This window comes from Oreochromis niloticus, linkage group LG13 (genome assembly GCF_001858045.2).
Source record: "Oreochromis niloticus isolate F11D_XX linkage group LG13, O_niloticus_UMD_NMBU, whole genome shotgun sequence".
NCBI classification, from domain to species: Eukaryota; Metazoa; Chordata; class Actinopteri; order Cichliformes; family Cichlidae; genus Oreochromis; species Oreochromis niloticus.
In genome coordinates, this window is record NC_031978.2 from 21338056 (window position 1) to 21359365 (window position 21310).

Here is a 21310-nt window from a genome sequence, read left to right on the forward strand (position 1 = left end):
TTTTATCTAAGCCGCCATTAAGGTAGTTTTATTGAATTTCGCATATATCTGTTCAAATGTGGTTTTGTTGACATACTTAAGAATTATGCTTCTCCGTGCTACTGAAAATTTGTGAAAAAATAACGATAAAAACGAGTCGGTCTGTAGAGTGTTTTGCAGCTTTATGGTTAGCGCTGCAAGAATCTCGGTGGTGGTAAAATGAGGGCAGATGGGGAGTTTTAACAAGAAACTGACACCCTGAGTATTTCTGAAGCTATTCCACCACCCTCCAGCTGAAAGGATGAGAAGCATAAAAAAGAGCAGATTATAGGAGAATGGTGGATCAACTTCATCAGTTAATTAAACTCTATTGCAGCTTGATGAGCAATTAATCAAGGCGGCGTGCCGAGTGTCAGGCAGGGCTGAGTTCTTCGGATGTGAGATGTGTGCACCGTACAGTATGTTCTCAAGGGGAGCAGCCCTGTGGGGAGCAGCACTTACCAAGTGAGCAGCCCCAAAATTTTGCAGGGTGTAATGGGTTGAGTTTATGTAAGCAGCTATCAATCACTCTCTGACATAAGCCTGCACCCTATTAGAGCACCAGGATTAAGCTCCTCTCATTGCTGAACTAAACTGAGAAACTGCTTGTCTAAGTTGATCGAATTTTAAGAAATGCTGAAATGTAATGCATTATTATTATTTCGGGAAAAAAAAATAATAGCGGCGTTAAAGCAAATCCTCAGAAGGCGGAGGCAATAACAGTCAAAGTTAATTACTTTAATATGGGAGAAACCATGTCAAAAAAGGCTCTCCATTTACTCAGTTTGAATACTCAAGCTCTTATCTTTTATCTGACATTTGACTTCCTAAATCTGATGGTGTGGTTTCTGTCCTTTGTCTTCCACTCGCTTTCATCTATCCCTTCATCTCTTTCAAGGCTTTTTTTTATGCTATGGGAAATTTGAGTTGGCAGTTTGTGACTAAATGCAGTAAATTTATTAACAAGACCATGGGGAGCATTAGAAGTCAATTGAAGGAGGCTATTAAAAGAAGGATTTTAATTGGGTTGGTCAGTCCATTAAAACATTTTTTCTGTCTCTCTTTTTCTAAGAGCAATGACACTAAAAAAACTCCAGAATTAGTCTGTTGAGTGCGTGCTCGCCCCTTTGAAATGAAAAACTCTAGTTTCATGTTAGATTTCACACTATATGCAAGTGCTTAAAATAAAGTAATATCCACATTAGCGAGAGGTCATTGTGTGTCCTGTCTCTCTAGCTACATTTATCTCTGCTGAGGGCCTGCAGTCTCTGTGACTCTTGCTGAATTCTTTCAAGAGGATGCAATGCAGGACAGATTACAACTACCACAAGATTTGAGTACTAACAAGTATATAAAGATCATCCCTTCATTGAGTTCTAAAAAAAAACCCGAGACGAGCTGGTGTCGCTGTTGCCATCTAGATTTCATTTTTTTTCTCCATTGGTGTTTAGGCCTGCAAGCAGTCAGTAAATTGTTTTGCTACTGTAGCTTTAATGCATTAGATTATATAATCTGTTGAAATTACATTACAAAGCATACAATTGTCCTAGTTTTGGTAACGTGGTGTGACACATTACAAATGGTTTTAATTGCACTTTAGCTCCTGGCTCTTGAGACACGCTCTACTCATTCTGCACTTTAAGGCATCTGGGCTCTGTAAGGGTGTGTGTGTTTGTGTGTGTTTGTGTGTGTGCGCACTGGTATGGGTGGGGGGTGGGGTCTTGAAAAAGCAGTTTGTGCATATGGGCACGTTAGGGATGCAGTGTAGTATTGGCTATGCTGACTGGATAATGACATGCAGAGTGCTGTGCTGCTACAGTAGGTTGAGCCTCCAACCAGATGCTCCTTTCACTGCAGCTCCTAAGCAGAGAGAGAGAAGCTGCACCAACATACGCTCTCATCTTAGCTGGATTAAGCAGTAGGATTCAGGGACTTCGATCATGAACTGTAACAGAGCTTATTAGAATTGATAGGCATCACGTGAATCAATCATGTGAAGGAGTCTGCGGCTAAGCTGGATAAAACTTCCTTTGAGACTTTCGCTTGATTTTTCTGCGCTTATGTGTTTTTTTATGAAAGTCACTGTAAAGATGCCAGTGTTCAAGCACTGATTCAGCCTAACAAAGGGCTCACATTCAGTCATACCATTCAGGACTGAATGTGTTTGTGCGATGGATGAATGGGTGAATGAAATAAATAGCATACTGCATGTTTATTGTACTTTAAAGAACCAGATGTCAGCATCGTGCAGAGGGCATCAGCCGGCAAACAGCATATGCAGCTCAAGGGAAAACTTAACAAATAAGTCTATAATTGCCTGAAGTGATTTTTGACACAACAAAAGACACAATGCACAGGATGCATATTTGTGTTTTATTTTTTATTTCTGTTTTTTTGAAGACTGCAACTTCCAGGAGTGATACCACATCTGAGAAAAACACATATGTTGTGTTAATATGGCTGCCAGTGCAATAATCCAAACAGCCATACAGTAATCTGCCTTATGGTCAACCCAGCAGGTCTTGTAGTTTAACAAATAGACACTTAATGATATCAAACATTGTATATGCACAGCTAACAAAAGTTGCAATAAACACTTTTTATATGCTATGCTAATGACTTCATTCACAGTTTCATTGTGTTTTCTTAGTCCATACTGATGTACTATGAAAAATTTCAGCTAATACTTTTTTTAAATACTTTTTCTTTTTACTGGATTCTCATAGCACTACTCATTTATAAAGTAGTTAGTGTTAAATCATTATAAAAAGTGAAAGTGCTTAAAGAATTATAGGCCACTGGCCTGATTGTCTTATAAAAATCACAACTCTCTACCTTTCCTGAAACCACCTGCTCTAATTTCGCTACAGTCCCTTAGCAATACTGTACACAACAATGTTTACTGATTACTAAAAAAGGAAATGTTTTTTGTGTTCTTCTCTTTTCAGGATAAAGGAAACATTGCCGTTGTATTTAATGTCGGTACAGATGACATTAATATTGAGGAGACGTCAAAGTTTGTAAATGATGGAAAGTACCATATAGTGAAGTTTACGAGGAGTGGGGGTAATGCCACTCTGCAGGTGGATGACCTGCCAGTCATTGAGCGCTACCCCACAGGTGAGTCACCCACTTTGCCTTTAATTACATCTGCCGCCTCCTAGAGGCGATAAAATGACCCAGATATTATCAAGCAAGCTATTAAAGCCTTATCTGTTAGGATGTTTTTATGTTGACTTGGCATGTGCTTTAATTGCTTTTTATGTTTCGGTTTCCAGCAGCTTTTGAGAGTAAACACCAGTGTTGTTGAGTTGTCTTTTCACTAAATCTTTGATCTTTGTGGTGCATCAATCTGATAAACCCCAGGGCTGATAGACTTCTATATGTCTGCCTACAAGTGCAGCCACCCAACCTGTCTACATGTCTGCATTACATCCCCCATATACCTAAATTGTCAATGCGCAGTGTATACTCACAGTAACCCAAATCATTAGACAATCCACAGACAAATTACCAGTTTTTTGTGGCAAGTAATTGTGTGCGGTTTCAGTATTTATGTGTCTGCCAATATAGCAGATTGATCGAATTAAGGTCACCGGGGAGACAGACCTGTAATAACACTGTCAAAGTAAATCTGTTGCTTACTCACAATTAAATACCAGATGATCAGCTTCATTACAGCATCTTGTTTAGCCATAAAAATACACTTTGATATTAATAATTTTCACAGCATACACTACAATTACTCACAGACTAAAAGCAAGCCGGATTAATTTTCCTGGCCAATAGTGTTACTAATAATTTAAATTGTGTAACACTTCTCATAAACACAGTTTACATGACAGTAGAAGATGAATTTGGTAATTACTGCCCTGTGTAATAGGCATTTAGTAATTGAAAAAGAATAATATATTTTAGTAGTTTAACATTAGAAGACTGGAATAGTTTTGCTGGCACTTTCTTTTATAGTTTACTGGTTACTGATGATGTAATATACTGTGGACTCAATGCTGTGAGGAAATCCTTTGATCGATTGGGGAAAAACAAAGCAATCTCTGTGTCAACACATTTGTGAGAGGAAATCTGTAGTAATCTAACTCAGCAACAACTCAACAACACTGGTATATTTGTGTAGAATGTATGCAGAATATAGAGTAGAATATACAGATATTATTGCTTCTGCCTGTGTTGTTGAACTTGATGATGTTTTTAACTTGTTAAAGGCTTTGACAAAAGCTATAGACGAATAAAGGAGTGCGAAAATGACTGTTGAGAATGCAAACAGCAAGATTACTGTATGGACAAGTGTAGTGGTTTTGTTGTTGTTGTTGTTGTTTTTTTCTTATTTGTTTTTTTTTTCCATGAGAGAAAAAACTGCAGCACTAAATGCAAAAACATTTGTTAGATTTTGAGCATGCATAAAATGAGTGGGCAACCAGACAAACAGAAGACAAATTGAACCTGTCGCTCCTCTTTTGCATAATGTTTGGTGACCTTTTTAGCTATGACCAGTGCATTCATCCAAATGAAAGATGGTTTTTATGACTTGGACTCAACCCTCCCTGCTTGCCTCAGGTGGAAAAGAGAAACTAATGGCTTCTGACATGTTGTGTACAGGGCCGAATATGCGGCAGGGTTAAATTCCCGCATCCCGTCTCAATCTTCAAACGACAAACACCCGCAGACCAGCGAAAGCCTGATGATACATACTCCTGTCATGCACATAAATTCAAAGAAGTTGGCGAAAACAACTTGTTGTTGTTGTTGTATACATCAGTGGTGATATTATACAGACAAAGGTTTGCTGCTATGCATTTTTCAACAATGTACATTACATTACAACACATATTTGGTAGTAGAAAGTCATGCATTACTGCATAAAATGCAGCAAAGCTTAAGAATGATATAAGACTGTCCTGTTATGCTAAGTGATGAGTTATAACTGCTGCAGGGAAAAGTGACCTATCTCATCCCCACCAATCATGCGTCAGTGACAATGCCAAGTCCAGCTACCTTATTAAGCTCGTTGCAGACTAATTACATCTAATCACAATTACTGCGCAGTTCCTCCCTGCACCCCCAGCACACAAAGCTATTATTCTCTCAGCTCGCCTGTAGTTTGATTAGTATCCATGTATGCCTCTAACGCACTCATAATAGCAGCCCTCAGCCACTCTTAGGCCACTCACAGATCAACAATGATTATAATAAGAGTAGACAGCAAAGATAAAAATGATGGCTAGAGAGTGAGAAAGACAGAGAGGAGGAGTTTATAGGGGAGGGAGCGATCGTTCTTAAAGCAAGGAAATAATTGCTTCGCCAGAGCCTCTATTGCTGCCCTGGTAATCTCATTAAAAAGTCTCGTACTGCATACTTATGGGCCAATAAAAGTCTTTGGTACAATTATTAGAATCTAAAATGCAAAATACACACGCAGACACACAACTAGGCGACTATTTGTTGTAGTTTAGCTCTCCTTCTTTTATCCTCTCCCTGCCTTCATTCTGCATCACACACAAAAGGCTCAGCAGCAACAAAAAAAAAGAAAAAAAAAATCAGCCCCTTCTCCTGAGCCTTGGCCATGGAAGTAATACCATCACAATGGTGCTGCCAGGCCCGCAGGGTACAGTGCAGTATCCTATCGGAGCACCCAATGAACACACGCTGCACACAAAGATAATGGAGAAGTCCCTGGCCTTATTCTTTTACTGTTATCAGAGCGTGGTGCACTTACAGAGCTCACTGTCTCTCACTCCATTCTCCCGAGCTCCGAGTTCGCTCTTTTCCTGTCCTTTTTACCTCTATCTGTCCACGTCTGCCGCCGTGTCGATCTCACCCCCTGTCCTCTTTTTCCCGCTTGTGGTGTGGAGTCTGATTTATGGGATACAAGGGAAGGATGGTTAGCTTTATCCATCAAAGCTCCGTCCTATCTGCTCTGGTTTTACCTTTGTTCTATCCGTGAGCTTATTGAGCCTATTGTGCAAGCTCTCAACACTGAGGATATTTAAAAAATAGCGCAGTTAGAGAAAAGGGAGGGCAGAATAATAAAAATAATAGTGAGATTTGTGTAGGTTCCTCCTTTTTTTTTTTTTAATTCTCCCGGCTCCATGAACAGAGGAAGCATTTGCATATTTGTTCATTTAATGTGGTGAGTGTCCTAGGGCTTGTAATGAGATAACGCTCCCACCTTATCTGACCACTTTATTAACAAAAAAAAAAAGAAAACAAGCGAGCGAGGGTAAAGCAGGTCGGTTGGGATGGCTCAGCTGAATCGCTGCTGTCTGGCAGAGGAGATAAGCCAGGCTGTCCCACACCAAACCAAATCACCACTCAGCAGCAGTCACAGGCTCCGCTCACAGGCAGGATGAATGGGCTCTGTTGCTGCATCAAAGCCCAGGGGATAGCATTGTTTAACACTTCGGTGTCCCACAGTGGGAATCAATACACGATCAGACCTTGATTATATGCACACTTAATTAACCTCAGTATAAGGATAGACTCAGTGTGCCATGCGGTACGTAGCCAAACAGATAAAGCGCAGCCGTCTTTGAAAACGGAGCATGTTTTTGCACAAAAGTAGAGGATTTTGGCACAGTGGCACGCTGTGTGTGAGGATAAGTGTGCATGAATATGTGTGCGTGCTTCTTGGGTATCTATGCGCCTGGAGCTGACACTCCTCTGTGCCTTTCTATTAGCTTCCTTGCATACTTCTTCAACAAACTGTCATCTTTGCGCTAAAACTCTGACACCAACATGTAAGCCTATACTAAAACTATTTTTTGAATAAAGCTTAGAAAACATCAAAAACACGTCACACTGCAACTATCAAGTAACATATAGCATAGTTAGAAATGAGCATTAATCAATGAACATCATTTAAAAAAGGAAAGTAGGTGTTTCTCTTTTTCACTCTAAACTCAGATGTCCTCACTGTCCTCGCAACAGCTGTAGGATAAATGTTCTCCAGGGCCCCGTTTGATGCTGACCTCTCCTCAGATGAGGTGTCAGAGTAGCAGGGAATGGAGAGGTGACATAACCAACACCCCATGACTAAGAAATGGAGATGACAGGATTTGACAAAGCCCTCAAATGTTCCATTGCAACAGCAATGAAGAATTATTCATTAATTTATCACATTCAAAATGATAGGAAGCACAGCTGTGTCTGTGTTTGTGCATGCTTGACTCAACAAATGCGCTATTTACTCCTGCTTGAGTGACGTATGCTAAAAACTGCACTACACGACTTCTCGGGGAGCTCATTAAGTCCTCTTTTTTTTTAAGTGAAACAAGTTGAGTAGTCACAGTTAAGTTTCACAAGAAATGACAAATTGAAGTTGACATGCATTTGCAAGTTTAAAATACTTTTTGTTAAGAAAAATGTAGAAAAAGTGCAGAAACTTGATGTATGTGCTCTACAAGTGAGTTTGTCCATTACAAACTTCATCTTCCTTCCTAAACCAGTCCTATCAAATGTTACCCATTACGTTGCTTTGTGGGTTTGCTGTAATGCAGTCTGGACTGTATCTGTTCAATAGCATAAAGGAAAAGTGTTGCTAAATCTTCTTCACAATGCTATGTGCACCACTCATGCACGATCAGCTGCAACCAAATTTCATTAGGGGTTTAGATAAGATTCAAGCTGTTTTTTTTTTCTTGTTTAGCTGGTCTTCAACAGTAATTCAAGCTGATGTGATTAAAAAATATCTTTTTATGTGTGCTCTTACTTATAAGATCTTTTATTAGAAGACCTGTGCGTCTTTTACAAGGTTACCTCCTTTCCTTAGCAAACCTCTCCTCTAAGAAGCTATTCTACGCCGAATCATTGTTAGCTACGGATCTTTTATCTGCCAGAGCTGAATTAATATAGTTGATGGGACAAACATTGTCAATCTGCCAGAAGAATGGGGCTGACTGAATTCAATCTCAGCAGACAATACCAGGGGAAAAGCACTCAGAGACAGTGCCACTTTGCTGAAAGTCTTCTGTTCTGGAGAGGTTATTGGCCTTGACAAAAGGGTGATGCAGAGTTTGCCCTCATTAATGCCAAAGTGCCCCTCCAATACAGAGAGTTGTTTTTTGTAGCTCTTCTTTCTCGTTGCTGTCACTTATTTGACTCTATGCTCTAAAAACACTTGACTGTCATTGAAACACATGTATGCGATGCTATAATCGGTCAAGCTTGTGACTTTTTCTTCTTTATGACTTGTAGCTTTTGTCAAAGCCATGTTCTTGAAGGTTTACAGTGTATGTATCTACTTTGTCTTCTGATTTCTCTCTGATTAGAAGCGTTAGAGAATTTACTGTTAGTTTTTATATGGCAAATAGTTTATTATTACTTGTCAATTAGTGTTTTTATAAATGGGGTGGGCATTTGTAATATGTGAAAGTTAAATGGTTCTCTCCTTTAAACCATAAACGGTTTATTTAATAATAAATTCAAATGATGTTCCTTTTTGAAGCTGTATAAATGTAACTAGTTTAAAAGTCAGATAAAAACAGAGGGAAATGATAAATGGGGATGGAAATATTGGGTAAAGATATTGTAATGGATGTATAAATTTGTGATTTTGGTTGGTTTTTAACATAGGTTTATTAACTTAGATGAAACATTTACATGCTAGTCCTCTTATTTTCAATTAATATAGGCCTAATTTGTTGGTTAAAATTAAAATAAAAAGAGTGAAGTTTGGTCAAATAATGTTTTAGTTAATACTGTTTTTTTAAACATACAAAACGTTTTTAAATATAAAAACCTTGTGCAGTTGTATAGCTCTAGCATTAAGTATGGATATTTAACCTTTGACCTTACAGATTGTAACCAATGAAATGTCTCTTTAAACTTTAAAGGCAACAATGATAACGAACGCCTGGCGATTGCTAGACAGCGAATCCCATACCGACTTGGTCGAGTAGTTGACGAATGGCTACTCGACAAAGGTAAAATCCCTGATTAAAATTTCAAATAAAATAATTTGATCATAACCAAGTTGTAGCATTATTTTGTAAATAATAAACCTTAAAAATAAATGTTCAGTAAAACTTTAAAATTAAAATGATTTGAACAGTTAAATTTAGTTTTTTTTATAATAATGTATTCATTTTATAGATGTAAGCTTTTTTTAATACGTGTTTATTGTCAACTTACGGTTAAAGGGACTGTAAATATGAATATAAATCCACTTACTGAAGTAATATCAGCATTTTTAAAATGTCTATAAATTCATGTCGCTTTTTGCTGTAAACATAAATTACAAATTAAAAGTTCTACATCAGTTGTTCATTCGTTGCTGAGTGTTATTTTGAAACACTTTTGAAACATGCATTTACAGTACAGCACATTACTTTAGTGTCATTTGATCTATTTTGATTAAACTGTTAGCAAAGATAAATAGTGTGCAATATCAATTGGCATCAGCATTTTGAGTCCCTTTAACATATATTGTAAATATATATACATATATATATATATGCAGGACTTTAGATCAAGGAACTGTAATATAAAACAAGCTGAGTGCATGCTTTGTTTCTTTGTTTCGTTTTTCTTTATTTTTATTGTTTCTTGTAGTTAAATAACTAATTTCTGTTTTCACTCAATGTGAAATTAGCATTCTGTTTTTTTAATTAATTTTTCTTTTGTTTTTTTTTTCAGTTTTCCATTGAAACTGTGTCATAAAAAGTTCTGTTTTAAATTTGATTTCTTTACAGTATATGCCCAACCATTTTTGTTTTTGTTTGTTTGTTTTAATTTGGTTGCTTTTGCTAAAAGGATGAACAGTAACAGTGAAGTGTCTCTTGCCTCCTGTGAGAACCTTCCAGTCCATTTCTCACAGACTGTAGCCGCACGTGAAGCTTTCTTGTTTTTCTTCTTTTTTTCATGCTTTCAAGGTCCATAAATGCTAAAATTTGAAGAAGAATTGAAAGATAACTTAGTTACATATATCTTTTTATCTTTGTTATCCAATTTTGTTCAGTTTTATTTCCCAGGCAATTTCCTGCAAACAAATGATCCATTTAGTCCATTCAAGATTATGTTATCATATGTTTTATGTAGTTAAATCTATTGCATTCCCATAACAGTGCTACTTTTTCTTAATCTTTTTTTCCATGCTATTCCAGATTAGACTGACCTTTTAGCAAAGCTACATTGATTTTCTATATCCTGTGTTTTTACTTTATGTTTTTCTTTTCATAGGCATCTCATCGTTTAACTACAATAAATTAACAGGGTTTGCTCTACAACCTGTAATTTATTGGTCTCATTAGCCACTGGGCAAAAAAATCAGTCTTTCTGTTGTTTTATCTTGCTTTGTAAAAGTGGCCGAGTCCACAGTTCAACATTCTTGTATATATGTAACATTGTTTTCCCGCAGGGCGACAGCTTACAATCTTCAACAGCCAAACCACTATACAGATTGGGGGCTGGGAGCGAGATCGCAGTCGATCCTTTCAGGGCCAGCTTTCAGGCCTCTACTATAATGGCTTGAAGGTCTTCAACATGGCCGCAGAGGGGGATCCCAATATAAGGATCCAAGGCAGTGTGCGGCTTGTGGGGGAGTCGCCCTCCTCTATCACACCGCAGTCAAGTACCACAGCCAATCGCTCAGAGACTTCCACATCCATCATGGAGATCACCACCACCACAGCGTCCAGCAGGAGAGTAAAGCCGACAACGTCACGAGAGCCTCCGCAAGTAAGATCTCTTTTAAATAATTCTGTTTCAAGTCACTTCTTTTCCATGTCTGTACTCTGTTTGATACTTATTGTAATGCTCTCAATGCAAAGTAATGCATAGCAAGTTAAGCGCATCCTGGATTAATATAATACGTTTCATCGTGACAGCCACGTGAAGAATGCTCCGTTTTATTCCGTCCGTCATGCCTTTTTTTCTCCTTGAGGCCTCCGCCCTAAAAACTGAGGGAAAATAAGCACATTGTTTCACAATTGGGAGCTGCAACACACTGTTGAGCATTGCTCCTGTTTGCAATCAGATATGGCCCCATGAGGTGTGTCTGTGTTACAGTGATAACCATCATCGAGGTCCTCCATCATCTTTATCGGTCTTGCATGAGTGGTGCAGCATCTGCTGGAGCATATTACTTCTCAGATGTCACAATGTGGGACTAAACAATGCAACGCGAAATATGTGTCCTATCCAATGGAGTGGTGATCAGACCATTCTTGCATAGTCTCTGCCAAAAACATAAGACATTGCATATTAAACGCCTCACAATACATCAGCAGCCATGAATTGGAAATGAAAGACACTTGAAAAATGAACTGTCATGCCTTTTAGAATACTTTTACATTTGTTTCACTCACTATCCACATAATCAAGTATTCACATCATATTTATGAATTTTAATTCACTCAGATAGTTTCGTGTTTTGTTATGACCTCTGCATTCTTTGTGCATTAGCTTATACTTGAATAAAATTAGAGTACAGATCTGTATACCCAAATAAAATAAACAAATCGGGATAATATTTACTCTACATTAGTTGTGTAGTACTAGTAATTTTTCTACAACCTCCTAAAGTATATTTTGTGAATGATTGGTGCGACTGTGTAATTAGTTTATCAAAGGGCAATCCCCTCACTCTTAATTTGAAATTTCAGTTGGCGCTAACCGGCTAGCTGTGGCCCTTTCCATCTTGTGTTTTCCTTGCTGTAAGCTGAGCAGATTGATGTTGTGGCGATCCCCAAAGAGTCTTATCCTATTATTAGTATTATGCACAAGCTGCAAAACACAACATGGACTAACATTAAAAAACTTAAGATGGACACAGTCTAGGATTGAATGATATACAGTGAAGAGACAGCTATTTGCTCTATTTATTGTCACAAATTATGTACTGTATATTTTCCTAATGTAGTTAAGAAAGTGTGAGTGTGCCTCTTTTGCAAAGCTCTCTGCCCCAAACTGGTGGATTCTGTCCCACGGGCCCGGTTTTGCTCATGTGTTATAGTGGTTTTAAAAATGTAAATTGGGAATTTAAGTCTCCTTTAAATTGGACTGAATTTAAAAGCCATGTCAGTGATTCTGGAAGACCTGCTTAATTGACAATACATGTTACTATATATTCTCATATAGGTCATTAAAAGGAAGAGTTGCAGTGGACTTGTGGCTGTATTTCTTTTTCACAGTATAAACAAGACTGGAATGTTGGAAATGCTTTCATGTGTTGTTGGTACAAAACGAAACTAGAAGCAGCGTGACCCAGGGGACGGTTTCAAGTTGTATAAACAATCAAAAGCCAGCCTCACCTCACTAATTGGAGAAATGTGCTTAAACTGAGCCAAAGCTACTCTGTGATAGTTTTCAAAATTAATTGGGCATTTTACATTATATTAAACGCTCACAGCAAAAAAAGAAAAGGGGGTGGGTGGAAAATGAACTGAATGCATGCAAAGTTAAAGTGATTGTCAAAATTTCAAATAATTTGAGGGTCAGATGTATTAAAAGCATGCATAGCTGCTGTAAGCTAAAACATCCCTTAGATCAGAGCTGTTACAAATATATTTTAAAATAATTTTTGGATTAGTCGCGTTGGGTACAGGGAGATCATAGCATCCCGAGGAGTGGTGGATTTAACATCACTGAAAAATCTTCACACAAATGATTTGATTTTAATTCCTTTTTGTATAACTTGTCTGTCTTCACAGTTTTACTGAGACAACAGTTAATAGACGCATGCCTCAGTCTATTTTAAAAGAAAACGTCTGAGTGCCTTCACAGTGTAACAGTGATGACTTTCATTGTTAAAAAGAAACCCATTTAATTAATTTTCACATTAGGCCTATTGTTGTCTTCATCTAAAAATTAGTGTATAAAACGCCTTTAACCTTTAACGTTGATGCATCTGTGAAAGCAAAATTAAGCTCTTTAACGCGAAATATCAGCTATATTTAATCAAACGGCAAATTAAAATATCAAGCTTTTCTGTAACGTTAGCAGACTACTAAACCCACTGCTCATTTTATGAAATGACAGACTCCTGCAGATAATATGCACCTTACCTTCGACTTAGCACAGTAAAGATTACATATTACCTCTTGTCACCTAACTCTCTCTGACCTGAGACCGGCATAATAGTTTGTGCAAGGGTCCGCAGTTGCTGACAAATAATACAATCATAAATATTGATCCGCGTGGAATGGCTTTCTCTCGGACTCAGCATGGTTCCTGAACCGTTGCAATAGCATGTAATGCAGGTGAAATATCAGACAATAGACTATAATTATATCCCAGCTCCATGCGGTGATATAAATTGCCACCAAGGAACCAAGAGATTGGCAGAAAGGAATATCCTTGATAGGATGGATGCCCCTTTTTCCCTAGGCCTTTTCATCTGGAGTTAAAAAAGGTGATTTAAAGGACTATGACAAATTAGAAGTACAGCAAATTACAAAGACAGGCATTATGTGCAAGGCACCTGGAAACCTAGATAGCTGACATTATGCCATTTTGTTAATCGGATTCTGCTTTACTGTTTTATCAATAACAATTAAATTAACCTTGTGGAAAGTAGATGTATAGTTATTATTGTTGAGCAGTGTCCAGATCATCTTATTATTATTGTTTTAAAAGTATACAGTAAGCCTGTAAGGCTTAAGGTTGATTAGTGGTGATGCATATTCCTATTTAGAGACAGGCATTGTATCATCGTGTTATGCTGCAAGCTCACCTTTAAAGTGGTAAAGAAGGACTGGAAGTAAGAAAATAGTCAAGTCAACTAAAGAGCGGTTCGGTGATGTAGGTGGAGAGATGAATGAGGCATGCAAAAATGTGTGCATTGGGAGATGTCAATGCGTTCGGTTTGATTCAATGTGACAGCCTTCCTATGGCGAGCTCCCGCGGTACGACATTACTGTCTCAGGACACTACAGTAAAAAGAGATGGTGCATTCACTGTCCTTTCTGTTGAATAGTCAGCATTTATTCATTGTCCAGCTGTTCCATCTCCCCTCTGATGGCGAATGCAATTCACCGAATGCTTTTATATCCTAAGAGCCTCACATTACTGGGACACATACATTTTTAGTATGGCAGGTCCCAGTGGATATAAAATGGCTAACGCAGGCAGTGGCAGTATCAGGCTATAACCACTGAACCTCGGTAAAAAGGTGCTCTGGAAAATGCCGGCCAGGCTGTCAAAAGGAGCAGTTGGATCCAAAATATTAAGAAAAACATATCTGAGACCTTTTATACACATGCCTGCGATGAGAAGTGATGACTCAAACCACAAAAAAAAGTGTAGTTAGATTTGTAAGTGGCTGCAACCTACAGCACTAAATTTCTTAGGAAAGTAGCAGCTATAGCCTTTATAATGTAATTTAGGATGCTGCAATCCATCCAGTCTTTTATTACTAGACTGGATTATTAATAAATGGCCACAGCTTAAAAATGTGAATTAAACTAATTAATGGTCAAAACAATTTATTTACATTTTTTTTTTTTCCTAAAATAAGGAAAAAAGTCTGTTTTGACTTTCTCCAAGAGAGCTAAAGCAGGGTTAGGGTTATCACTTATAATGTTTTATAAGTGGTCGTTCATACTCAATACCTGCCTGATAAAAAGAACGTTTGTATTCGGCCATGCAGCCCTGCTGTGCACATGTTGTGAAAATTCAAGCACAGTGAAACCTTTCAGTGACATCGGCTCTGCAGATTTAGGGTGTGTCTTCTTGCCTCGGCCTGGTTACTTCCTAGGGGGGAAGATCCTGCCAGTCGTCATTATAATAATGATTTTAAAGGGTCTGTCTTCTCAGGTGCCCTATCAAAAATGCTTGACTGGGGTTATATGGTGATTGAATGCTGTGGGCCTTGACTTATGGGTAACATTACATTATAGTAATTCTTCTCAAGTCACTGGGTGTCCACTTTTGCTTTATTAACACGGATATTATCGTCTTAGAGCACACTGGCATAATCAGGAAAGAAGTTCACCATGGGAAAAAAGCTGATGAGTCAGAATTGTTATTTTAATTGTGATACAAATTTTACATCTGCCTAAAACATAATTGGATTAATTAAAATTTTAGGGCCACTCCAGTACAAAAGATAACAGCAAGAACCAGATATGATCTTGTTTTTTGTTTTTGTTTTTTTTGATCGTACCATCAATCTGATGAGCTTCCCCGACCAAGATATTAAACGCTAGGGTGTCAGATTGTGGCTTGTGAGGGGAATGGAGCTGATTGTAAGCACTGGACTGTCGTGTTTTGATAAAGTGTCTGCTCCCTGCAGTGGTGCCTGGTAACATCCAATTAAACAGTAATGAACTTGTGTAAGCATTCACAAATAACGGCACAGCTTTCACTTGTCAGATTTGAACTATTTTAAATCCATCTTCATTTTTGTCCCACTCAGTCCCCTAACCCTTTCCACCAATTACTGAACAGAGCTGAACTTTGTGTAAAGTGAAAAAAAAAGAGACAGTGTGTGTGTGCGTATGTTTTTATATGTACTGATGTCCTTTTGACCCCAAGCTGCCCACCCACAGAGGTCTAAAGGTAAAACTAGCGGCCAATGGTCGGACACTGCTCAGTATTTGTAAATGAGATCTTGTCAGTATCATCTCCTCCATAATAAAAAACGTTTAAGTATGTTTGATGGCAGTTTGGGATATGACTGCATCTTAAATAAGAAAAAATTAAGAGTATTTTGTACTTAGTTAATGCTTCATGCAAACCACTGAGTACTGAATGCTATTTACCTACCAGCTCCAAAAAGAAAAGAAAAGAAAAAAGAACAAAGGGGGGAAACAAAAAGATAAATACTGCTATCTACCAGAGCCACTGAGTGCTTGTGACAGTGATGGATCCTCACCCGCACCGCTCTGTATTATCAACCCTGGCCAGTGCATATGTATATAAATCTCTGAAGCTTTCCTAGTGTGGGGCTGCCATCCACCATCCACCAATGTTGTCCACCAGCAACATCCTCCAGAGTTGGTAATGGCTGCAGGGGAGACACAAGGACAAAATCTTCCAGCAGAAATATGTATGGTTCAAAGCAATGTTACACATATGTGACCTTCAGTTTGGTATAAAGAACCTGTAGTTTCTTTCTATTGGTTTTACATATGGTGATTCAATTTTCTGAAGCTTGTTTTTTCCTTTTGCTTTAGAAAATGCAGAAAACGTAAAGGGTTCATAAATAATATAAGTAGGACACGATGTCTGGCATCCATGAATATAAGAACTAATTTTGTGTCAGACCAAATGGGAGATGTTAAGCTATTCCCCTAAAGAAATCAAAACTTTTACCTAATGATGGTGCTAAAAGAAAACTCACAGGATTGCTCAAGTCATTTAAATTTCTGCTCTAGGGACCTTTAATATCAGATGTGGGAAAACCTTACAGAAACATAGCAGTAATTTTGGATGTCATATGACATTTCACGCTTGCTATGTTTCTTTCATAACCTTTTTGCATTGTACAATTTCAGTTTTATAGCTTGTTGCTGGTGAAAAATCAAGAAATGCAGATTATAGCCTGTTCCTAGGGAGAATGAATGGCCAGTATGTCACATCATTGCCACCAAATAGCCAATTGCCCCCACTATTTCTGAATTAACCCTGGGTGAGGTGGGTGTAATGGCCATTCAGAGGAAGCGAGGAACATTCAAAACACATTGTGTGGGCCATTTCATTTGCACTCACAGCACATGGTTCAGTTCCAGCTGAACTGGCTTATAGTGGCTCTGTTTATCTTGGTCCCAGAGACAAGGGGCCAAAACCTGACCTCGCTATAATTCTCAGGGATAATCGAAGATTTGACATGCTGCACTGCTACACCTTTAGTGCAGTGTTTGGCTACCTTCTTGCCTCCCTTGCTGACTCTCAAAGAACACACTATAATAACCTTAGTGTCACAAAAATCTTGCAGTGAAAAATCTTCTGTAGCTTACTACTCAATGACCGCTCAGTCTGCGCCTTCTTTTATTTAATTAACATCCTTTCGCTATGTGTCTTTATTATGTTTGTTACTACCTCAAGGCGTGGTTTATATTGGTAGGAATAATTGTTTTACAAATTGAGGCTAGAACAAGTCTTTAAAGCCAAGATTTAAGACTAATCACGCATGTGTCCCTATTCAGACAGAAGTCTGGAGTTTGATTGAGATTGTGCTTCTTTAATTATCCTGCAAATGATGCTAAATCTTGTTCTTCTGTCTTCATTTAGTTTGAGATACATGATAACTGCCTTCACATTTTTTATATAAATTCGAATAAGTCTTTATAAATCTTAATATGGGTATCATTCTGAATCAAATGCCTGAAATTTGTCATCAGTAGTTCAATTGCACAGTTTCATGTTACAGCTCCCATCCCAGTTTAAGATCATAAATGTCCAGTTAACGGCGATGAAAAAGTATTTCACTTCACTGTGCCGCATTTTTTTTGCTCAGTGCACTAATGAAGCTGATGTGGCACCAGTATTAAAATTAAACTTTTTAGGTCACTTGCCACTCCTTTTTTTTGGTCTTTTATACCAAAGAATAAACAACAAGAGCCATAACAAGCTATCACTTGGAGCTTCCCATAACCAGAAACAGTTGCTGTTCTTATGATGGAGAAGACGGAGGTGGAACATCATGTCTGAGCACTTCTTAAAAGAAGAACTGCAGCTGTGTAGAATTTGATTACTGCTCACTGTTCAGTGGAAAACATGACTTACTTGTATTACACTGAAACAGACTTCATTGCACTATGAAAACACTATATACAGCTATAATGTTACTGTTGTTGTTTCATTTCTTTCCATAACAAATTCAAACTATTCTGTCATATAGTAAGTAAATGTTACTTATATAGCACATTTAAAACCAACGTGCTATATAATACAAGCAAAAAATAAATAGTAAACATGAATAATTAAAGTTTTCCTAATATTCTCTCCACATGGAGTTTTAAAGATCAACAGATCCTGAAAGCTTGACAAAAAAGCTTTGTCTTCAGCTTAGACCTGAAGACGGTCACAGCTGATGCTTGTCTCAGGTCACTTGGGAGATTATTCCAGAGTCTCGGAATAACGACAGCGCAAGTACAAAATGGTTTTGTACAGTTATTGGGAAGCAGACATTAAGGATCTATCAAAAATTGTGTATGGATGCACATATTTACCACATATGCAGGTGCAAGTCCATTCATGACTTTAAATACAATCAGTGCCACTTTATATTAGATTCGGTAATGCACGGGGAGCTAGTGCAAGGCTGCTAATACTGGAGTAATGTAATTTCACTTTTACATTTTACATAGCATGAATAACTTGTATAACTATAACGTGGATATATTTGTATAAATATAACTTAATATAACATGTTTAAACTGAGTTTGGTATGTCCTCTTAAGCAGTGCTAAAGTTAAGGTTTAGTAACACACTCAACAAGTGGGAATAGAATAATAGAAAAAAAGCAGAGCCTGTAAAAGCAGAGCCTTTACTTAGAGATTATTACATTTTTATAGTCAAAGTAGGTAATCAGTCCATTTGCCTGTTATGAAATCAGCCGTTTTGGTTTTTATCCTGGCCGTCTTCTCTAAGAGGGATATGGTCATCAGTTATCTCTCGCACGTTACGAAGCAGCACACGCTGAAAGCAGCATAGTAAGTTTGCTTTTGATTGACGGCCTTTCACAGTGCAACTACTGTAAAATTAATGTCACTGATGTCAAACATGGGATTTTATTTATTTTTTTAAGCTACATTTCTTTAAGCACTAGTGAATTCATACAACAGTTACTTAAAAATCCGTGCAGCTTTTTTTCAAACAGATGTAGGGATGCTACACATGTGGATCCACTGCCAATGGATCGTATACATATATAAATATAAATAAAACATTATCATTACAGTATCAGATAGATATTACGCATGACTTTTTCACAAAAATTCAGCTCATTGAAGTTTGAAATCTTTATGAAAAGTAATTACATCTTCACACAATATACCTAATCAGAGCCTGTTTCTCTCTTATATTGATATTTCCAGACTGGGTAGAAACAAATGGGAAGTTACTGATTTGTAAAATAATTACATTTTTTTTTCTATCTAGTTTCCTTTTCATATTTGTATGGGGAATTGTTTGTCACTTTCTTAACCAAGTGGAACTGTTTCCTTCAACTCATCTAGAGGCAGATCTCATTGTAAAATGAAAACCAGCCAACCCTTTTTTCCCCCTTTAAATTTTGCATTTGTGCGCTTTTCAATTAGAAAAACAGACACATGCATAGAAAACTGAGAGGTTACTAAGGAAACAGAGGATGTTCTCCATTAATAAAGGAGAGTGATTATTCAGCAACAGTGCAGCCATGTTGGATGAGTCTTATTTCATTCAAGATATTAAACCAAACTGTCTCATGGACCTACAAACATACTGCAGTGTTTAGTGTGAGTGTCAGTGCCCTGTAAGGTTGTGTTCAATTATTCAGAGAAAGAAAACATCCTCGGGATAAGATTTCCCCTGCAATGCAGATATATGGGATTGACCGTCATGCTACCGAGATACTATAAGCTTGAGGATAAAGTAATAGGTATCAAAGATCTTACTTCACTGACAGGTGCGCTATTGATTTTTCTGAGTTTATTATCTTTTCTATATCTTATTAAAAAAAAAACCTGCTACCACCACCTGCTATGGAATAAAAGGAAAAGCTCTAGCGGATAATACAACTCCGATGATTTCACGAGAGCAGAATTAGGTTGAACACGTGATGTGGAGATGGACAGCTCTCCTCTGCAGCACTTGTTTGTGCTCCTGACCTCTCCCACCTTCTCCCTAAAGTCAGTTGCCTGTTGTTTTTTGGTGGTCCTGGAGTGCGCTGCCCCAGACCCCATCATGGTTTTGTGCCCACCCAGTGCTGACAGATGGCACAGAAGGTAACGCCGTGGACCTGCAGTGGCCCGAGCCCCGTGGCGTTCACTCCCAGCAACAGACCATATCCATCATCTCACGCTCACCAGGGGCTATTATAGAAACTGCCCTTCAACGCTGTGTTGTAGAGTCCATGTGACTCACTGATCCAGTCCACCTTATCGGGGGTACATGCCAGCTTGTCGACACGTGTTGGCTTGATTTGATGAATGCTTGTATTATTCGAGAGCTGACAGCAGAGACAGGCTCGACTGCACCAGGAAGACGATCGTCACATTAGCCAGCTGAGACAGGACGTCGCGTCTTCCTTTGATGATTTATTTTGAATTTGTGTTTTTTTCTAAAGTTGTTTCAGCCAAGTTCATCATTGTGCCGTTATTAAAAGAATGGAAAAAAAGAAAGCATGTTTACTTTTGCAGGTTTCACACTACTGCCAGCAGTGCTGAGAAATACAGATTGTTCCACTAAGACAGTTTGGACGACAAGAATGAAACCTACGCAGTGTGAATGTCGTCTCTGTTGTTTGTTAAAGGCTGGCTCTTGTGACAGCTTTACAGCTTGTTTTATAGACCACATTGTTGTCTCTTAGTACCTTTGCTTTTATGATTTGTATACAGAATATAGTCCTAGGCAAACTGTTGTACACAAGAGACAAATTTGTCCTACAGTGTGTTGCCCCCACCTGCAAGATTCAGATCAGCTGGTTTACATTAACATTCATGAACACGAGCTCTGTGCCAACTGCTCGTCGAGCTATGCTGAGCTCCCTCTATTTTTAAAAGTAATTTTACTCAAAAGCAAATAGAAAGTGTTAGGCACAAACTGGCTCGTGCATCCATAAAACCTCCTTTATTAATGAATGCAAGTAGTGCTAGTCAAATTTGACATTTTCATTCTCACCGAAGAGAAATCACATGCTTCCTCTGTCCTCGGATGAAGCCAGTTAATTATCCTTTCGGGTGTATAAAACAAATGCAGTGTACCTCAAACTTGATAACAGTTTGGTAATTGAGTCTACAGCTACAGCGAGCGTTAGATTAGCATCATACTGTATACATTTCAATTTCAAGATGGCTAGCTGTGCTCAGGGAGCAGCCATCTTGGCACTTGATAAGTACGATAAAGGCAGTTTAGGGATGGACTGGAACACAATATGAAGTAATATCATTACCAGATTAAATTAAGATAAAACAAATTCCAGATGGTAGAGAAATAAAATAAAGAACGCTGCATGCCTGCAGATAAAGCCTTTTAGCTTGTCACACAAATGGACATGAGACAAAGGGCAATGGAGAATGGAGAAATTGGTTCGGGAAGGAGGTAAATTCATTTGAAGTAAGAGTTTAACATTTTGAAAACTAGATTTGTTTGTTTTCTTTGGGAGAGGAAGATCAGAAGATTGATAATACTCTTG

General features: G+C 38.0%; 1 protein-coding gene across 31 annotated transcripts in view; it reads left to right on the plus strand.

The window, feature by feature from the left end:
• The window catches only part of LOC100702788 (neurexin-1a), a 248608-nt gene that overhangs the window by 200404 nt on the left and 26894 nt on the right, over positions 1–21310 (plus strand). For 22 of the 31 annotated variants that reach the window (XM_019366978.2, XM_019366980.2, XM_019366982.2 and 19 more), the window contains 3 exons: positions 2967–3138; positions 8868–8957; positions 10391–10710. In XM_019366978.2, the coding sequence (XP_019222523.1) occupies positions 2967–3138; positions 8868–8957; positions 10391–10710 (582 nt within the window). The remainder of the gene's footprint in view (positions 1–2966; positions 3139–8867; positions 8958–10390; positions 10711–21310) is intronic. The other 9 variants (XM_019366989.2, XM_019366988.2, XM_019366991.2 and 6 more) reach the window with 1 other exon arrangement.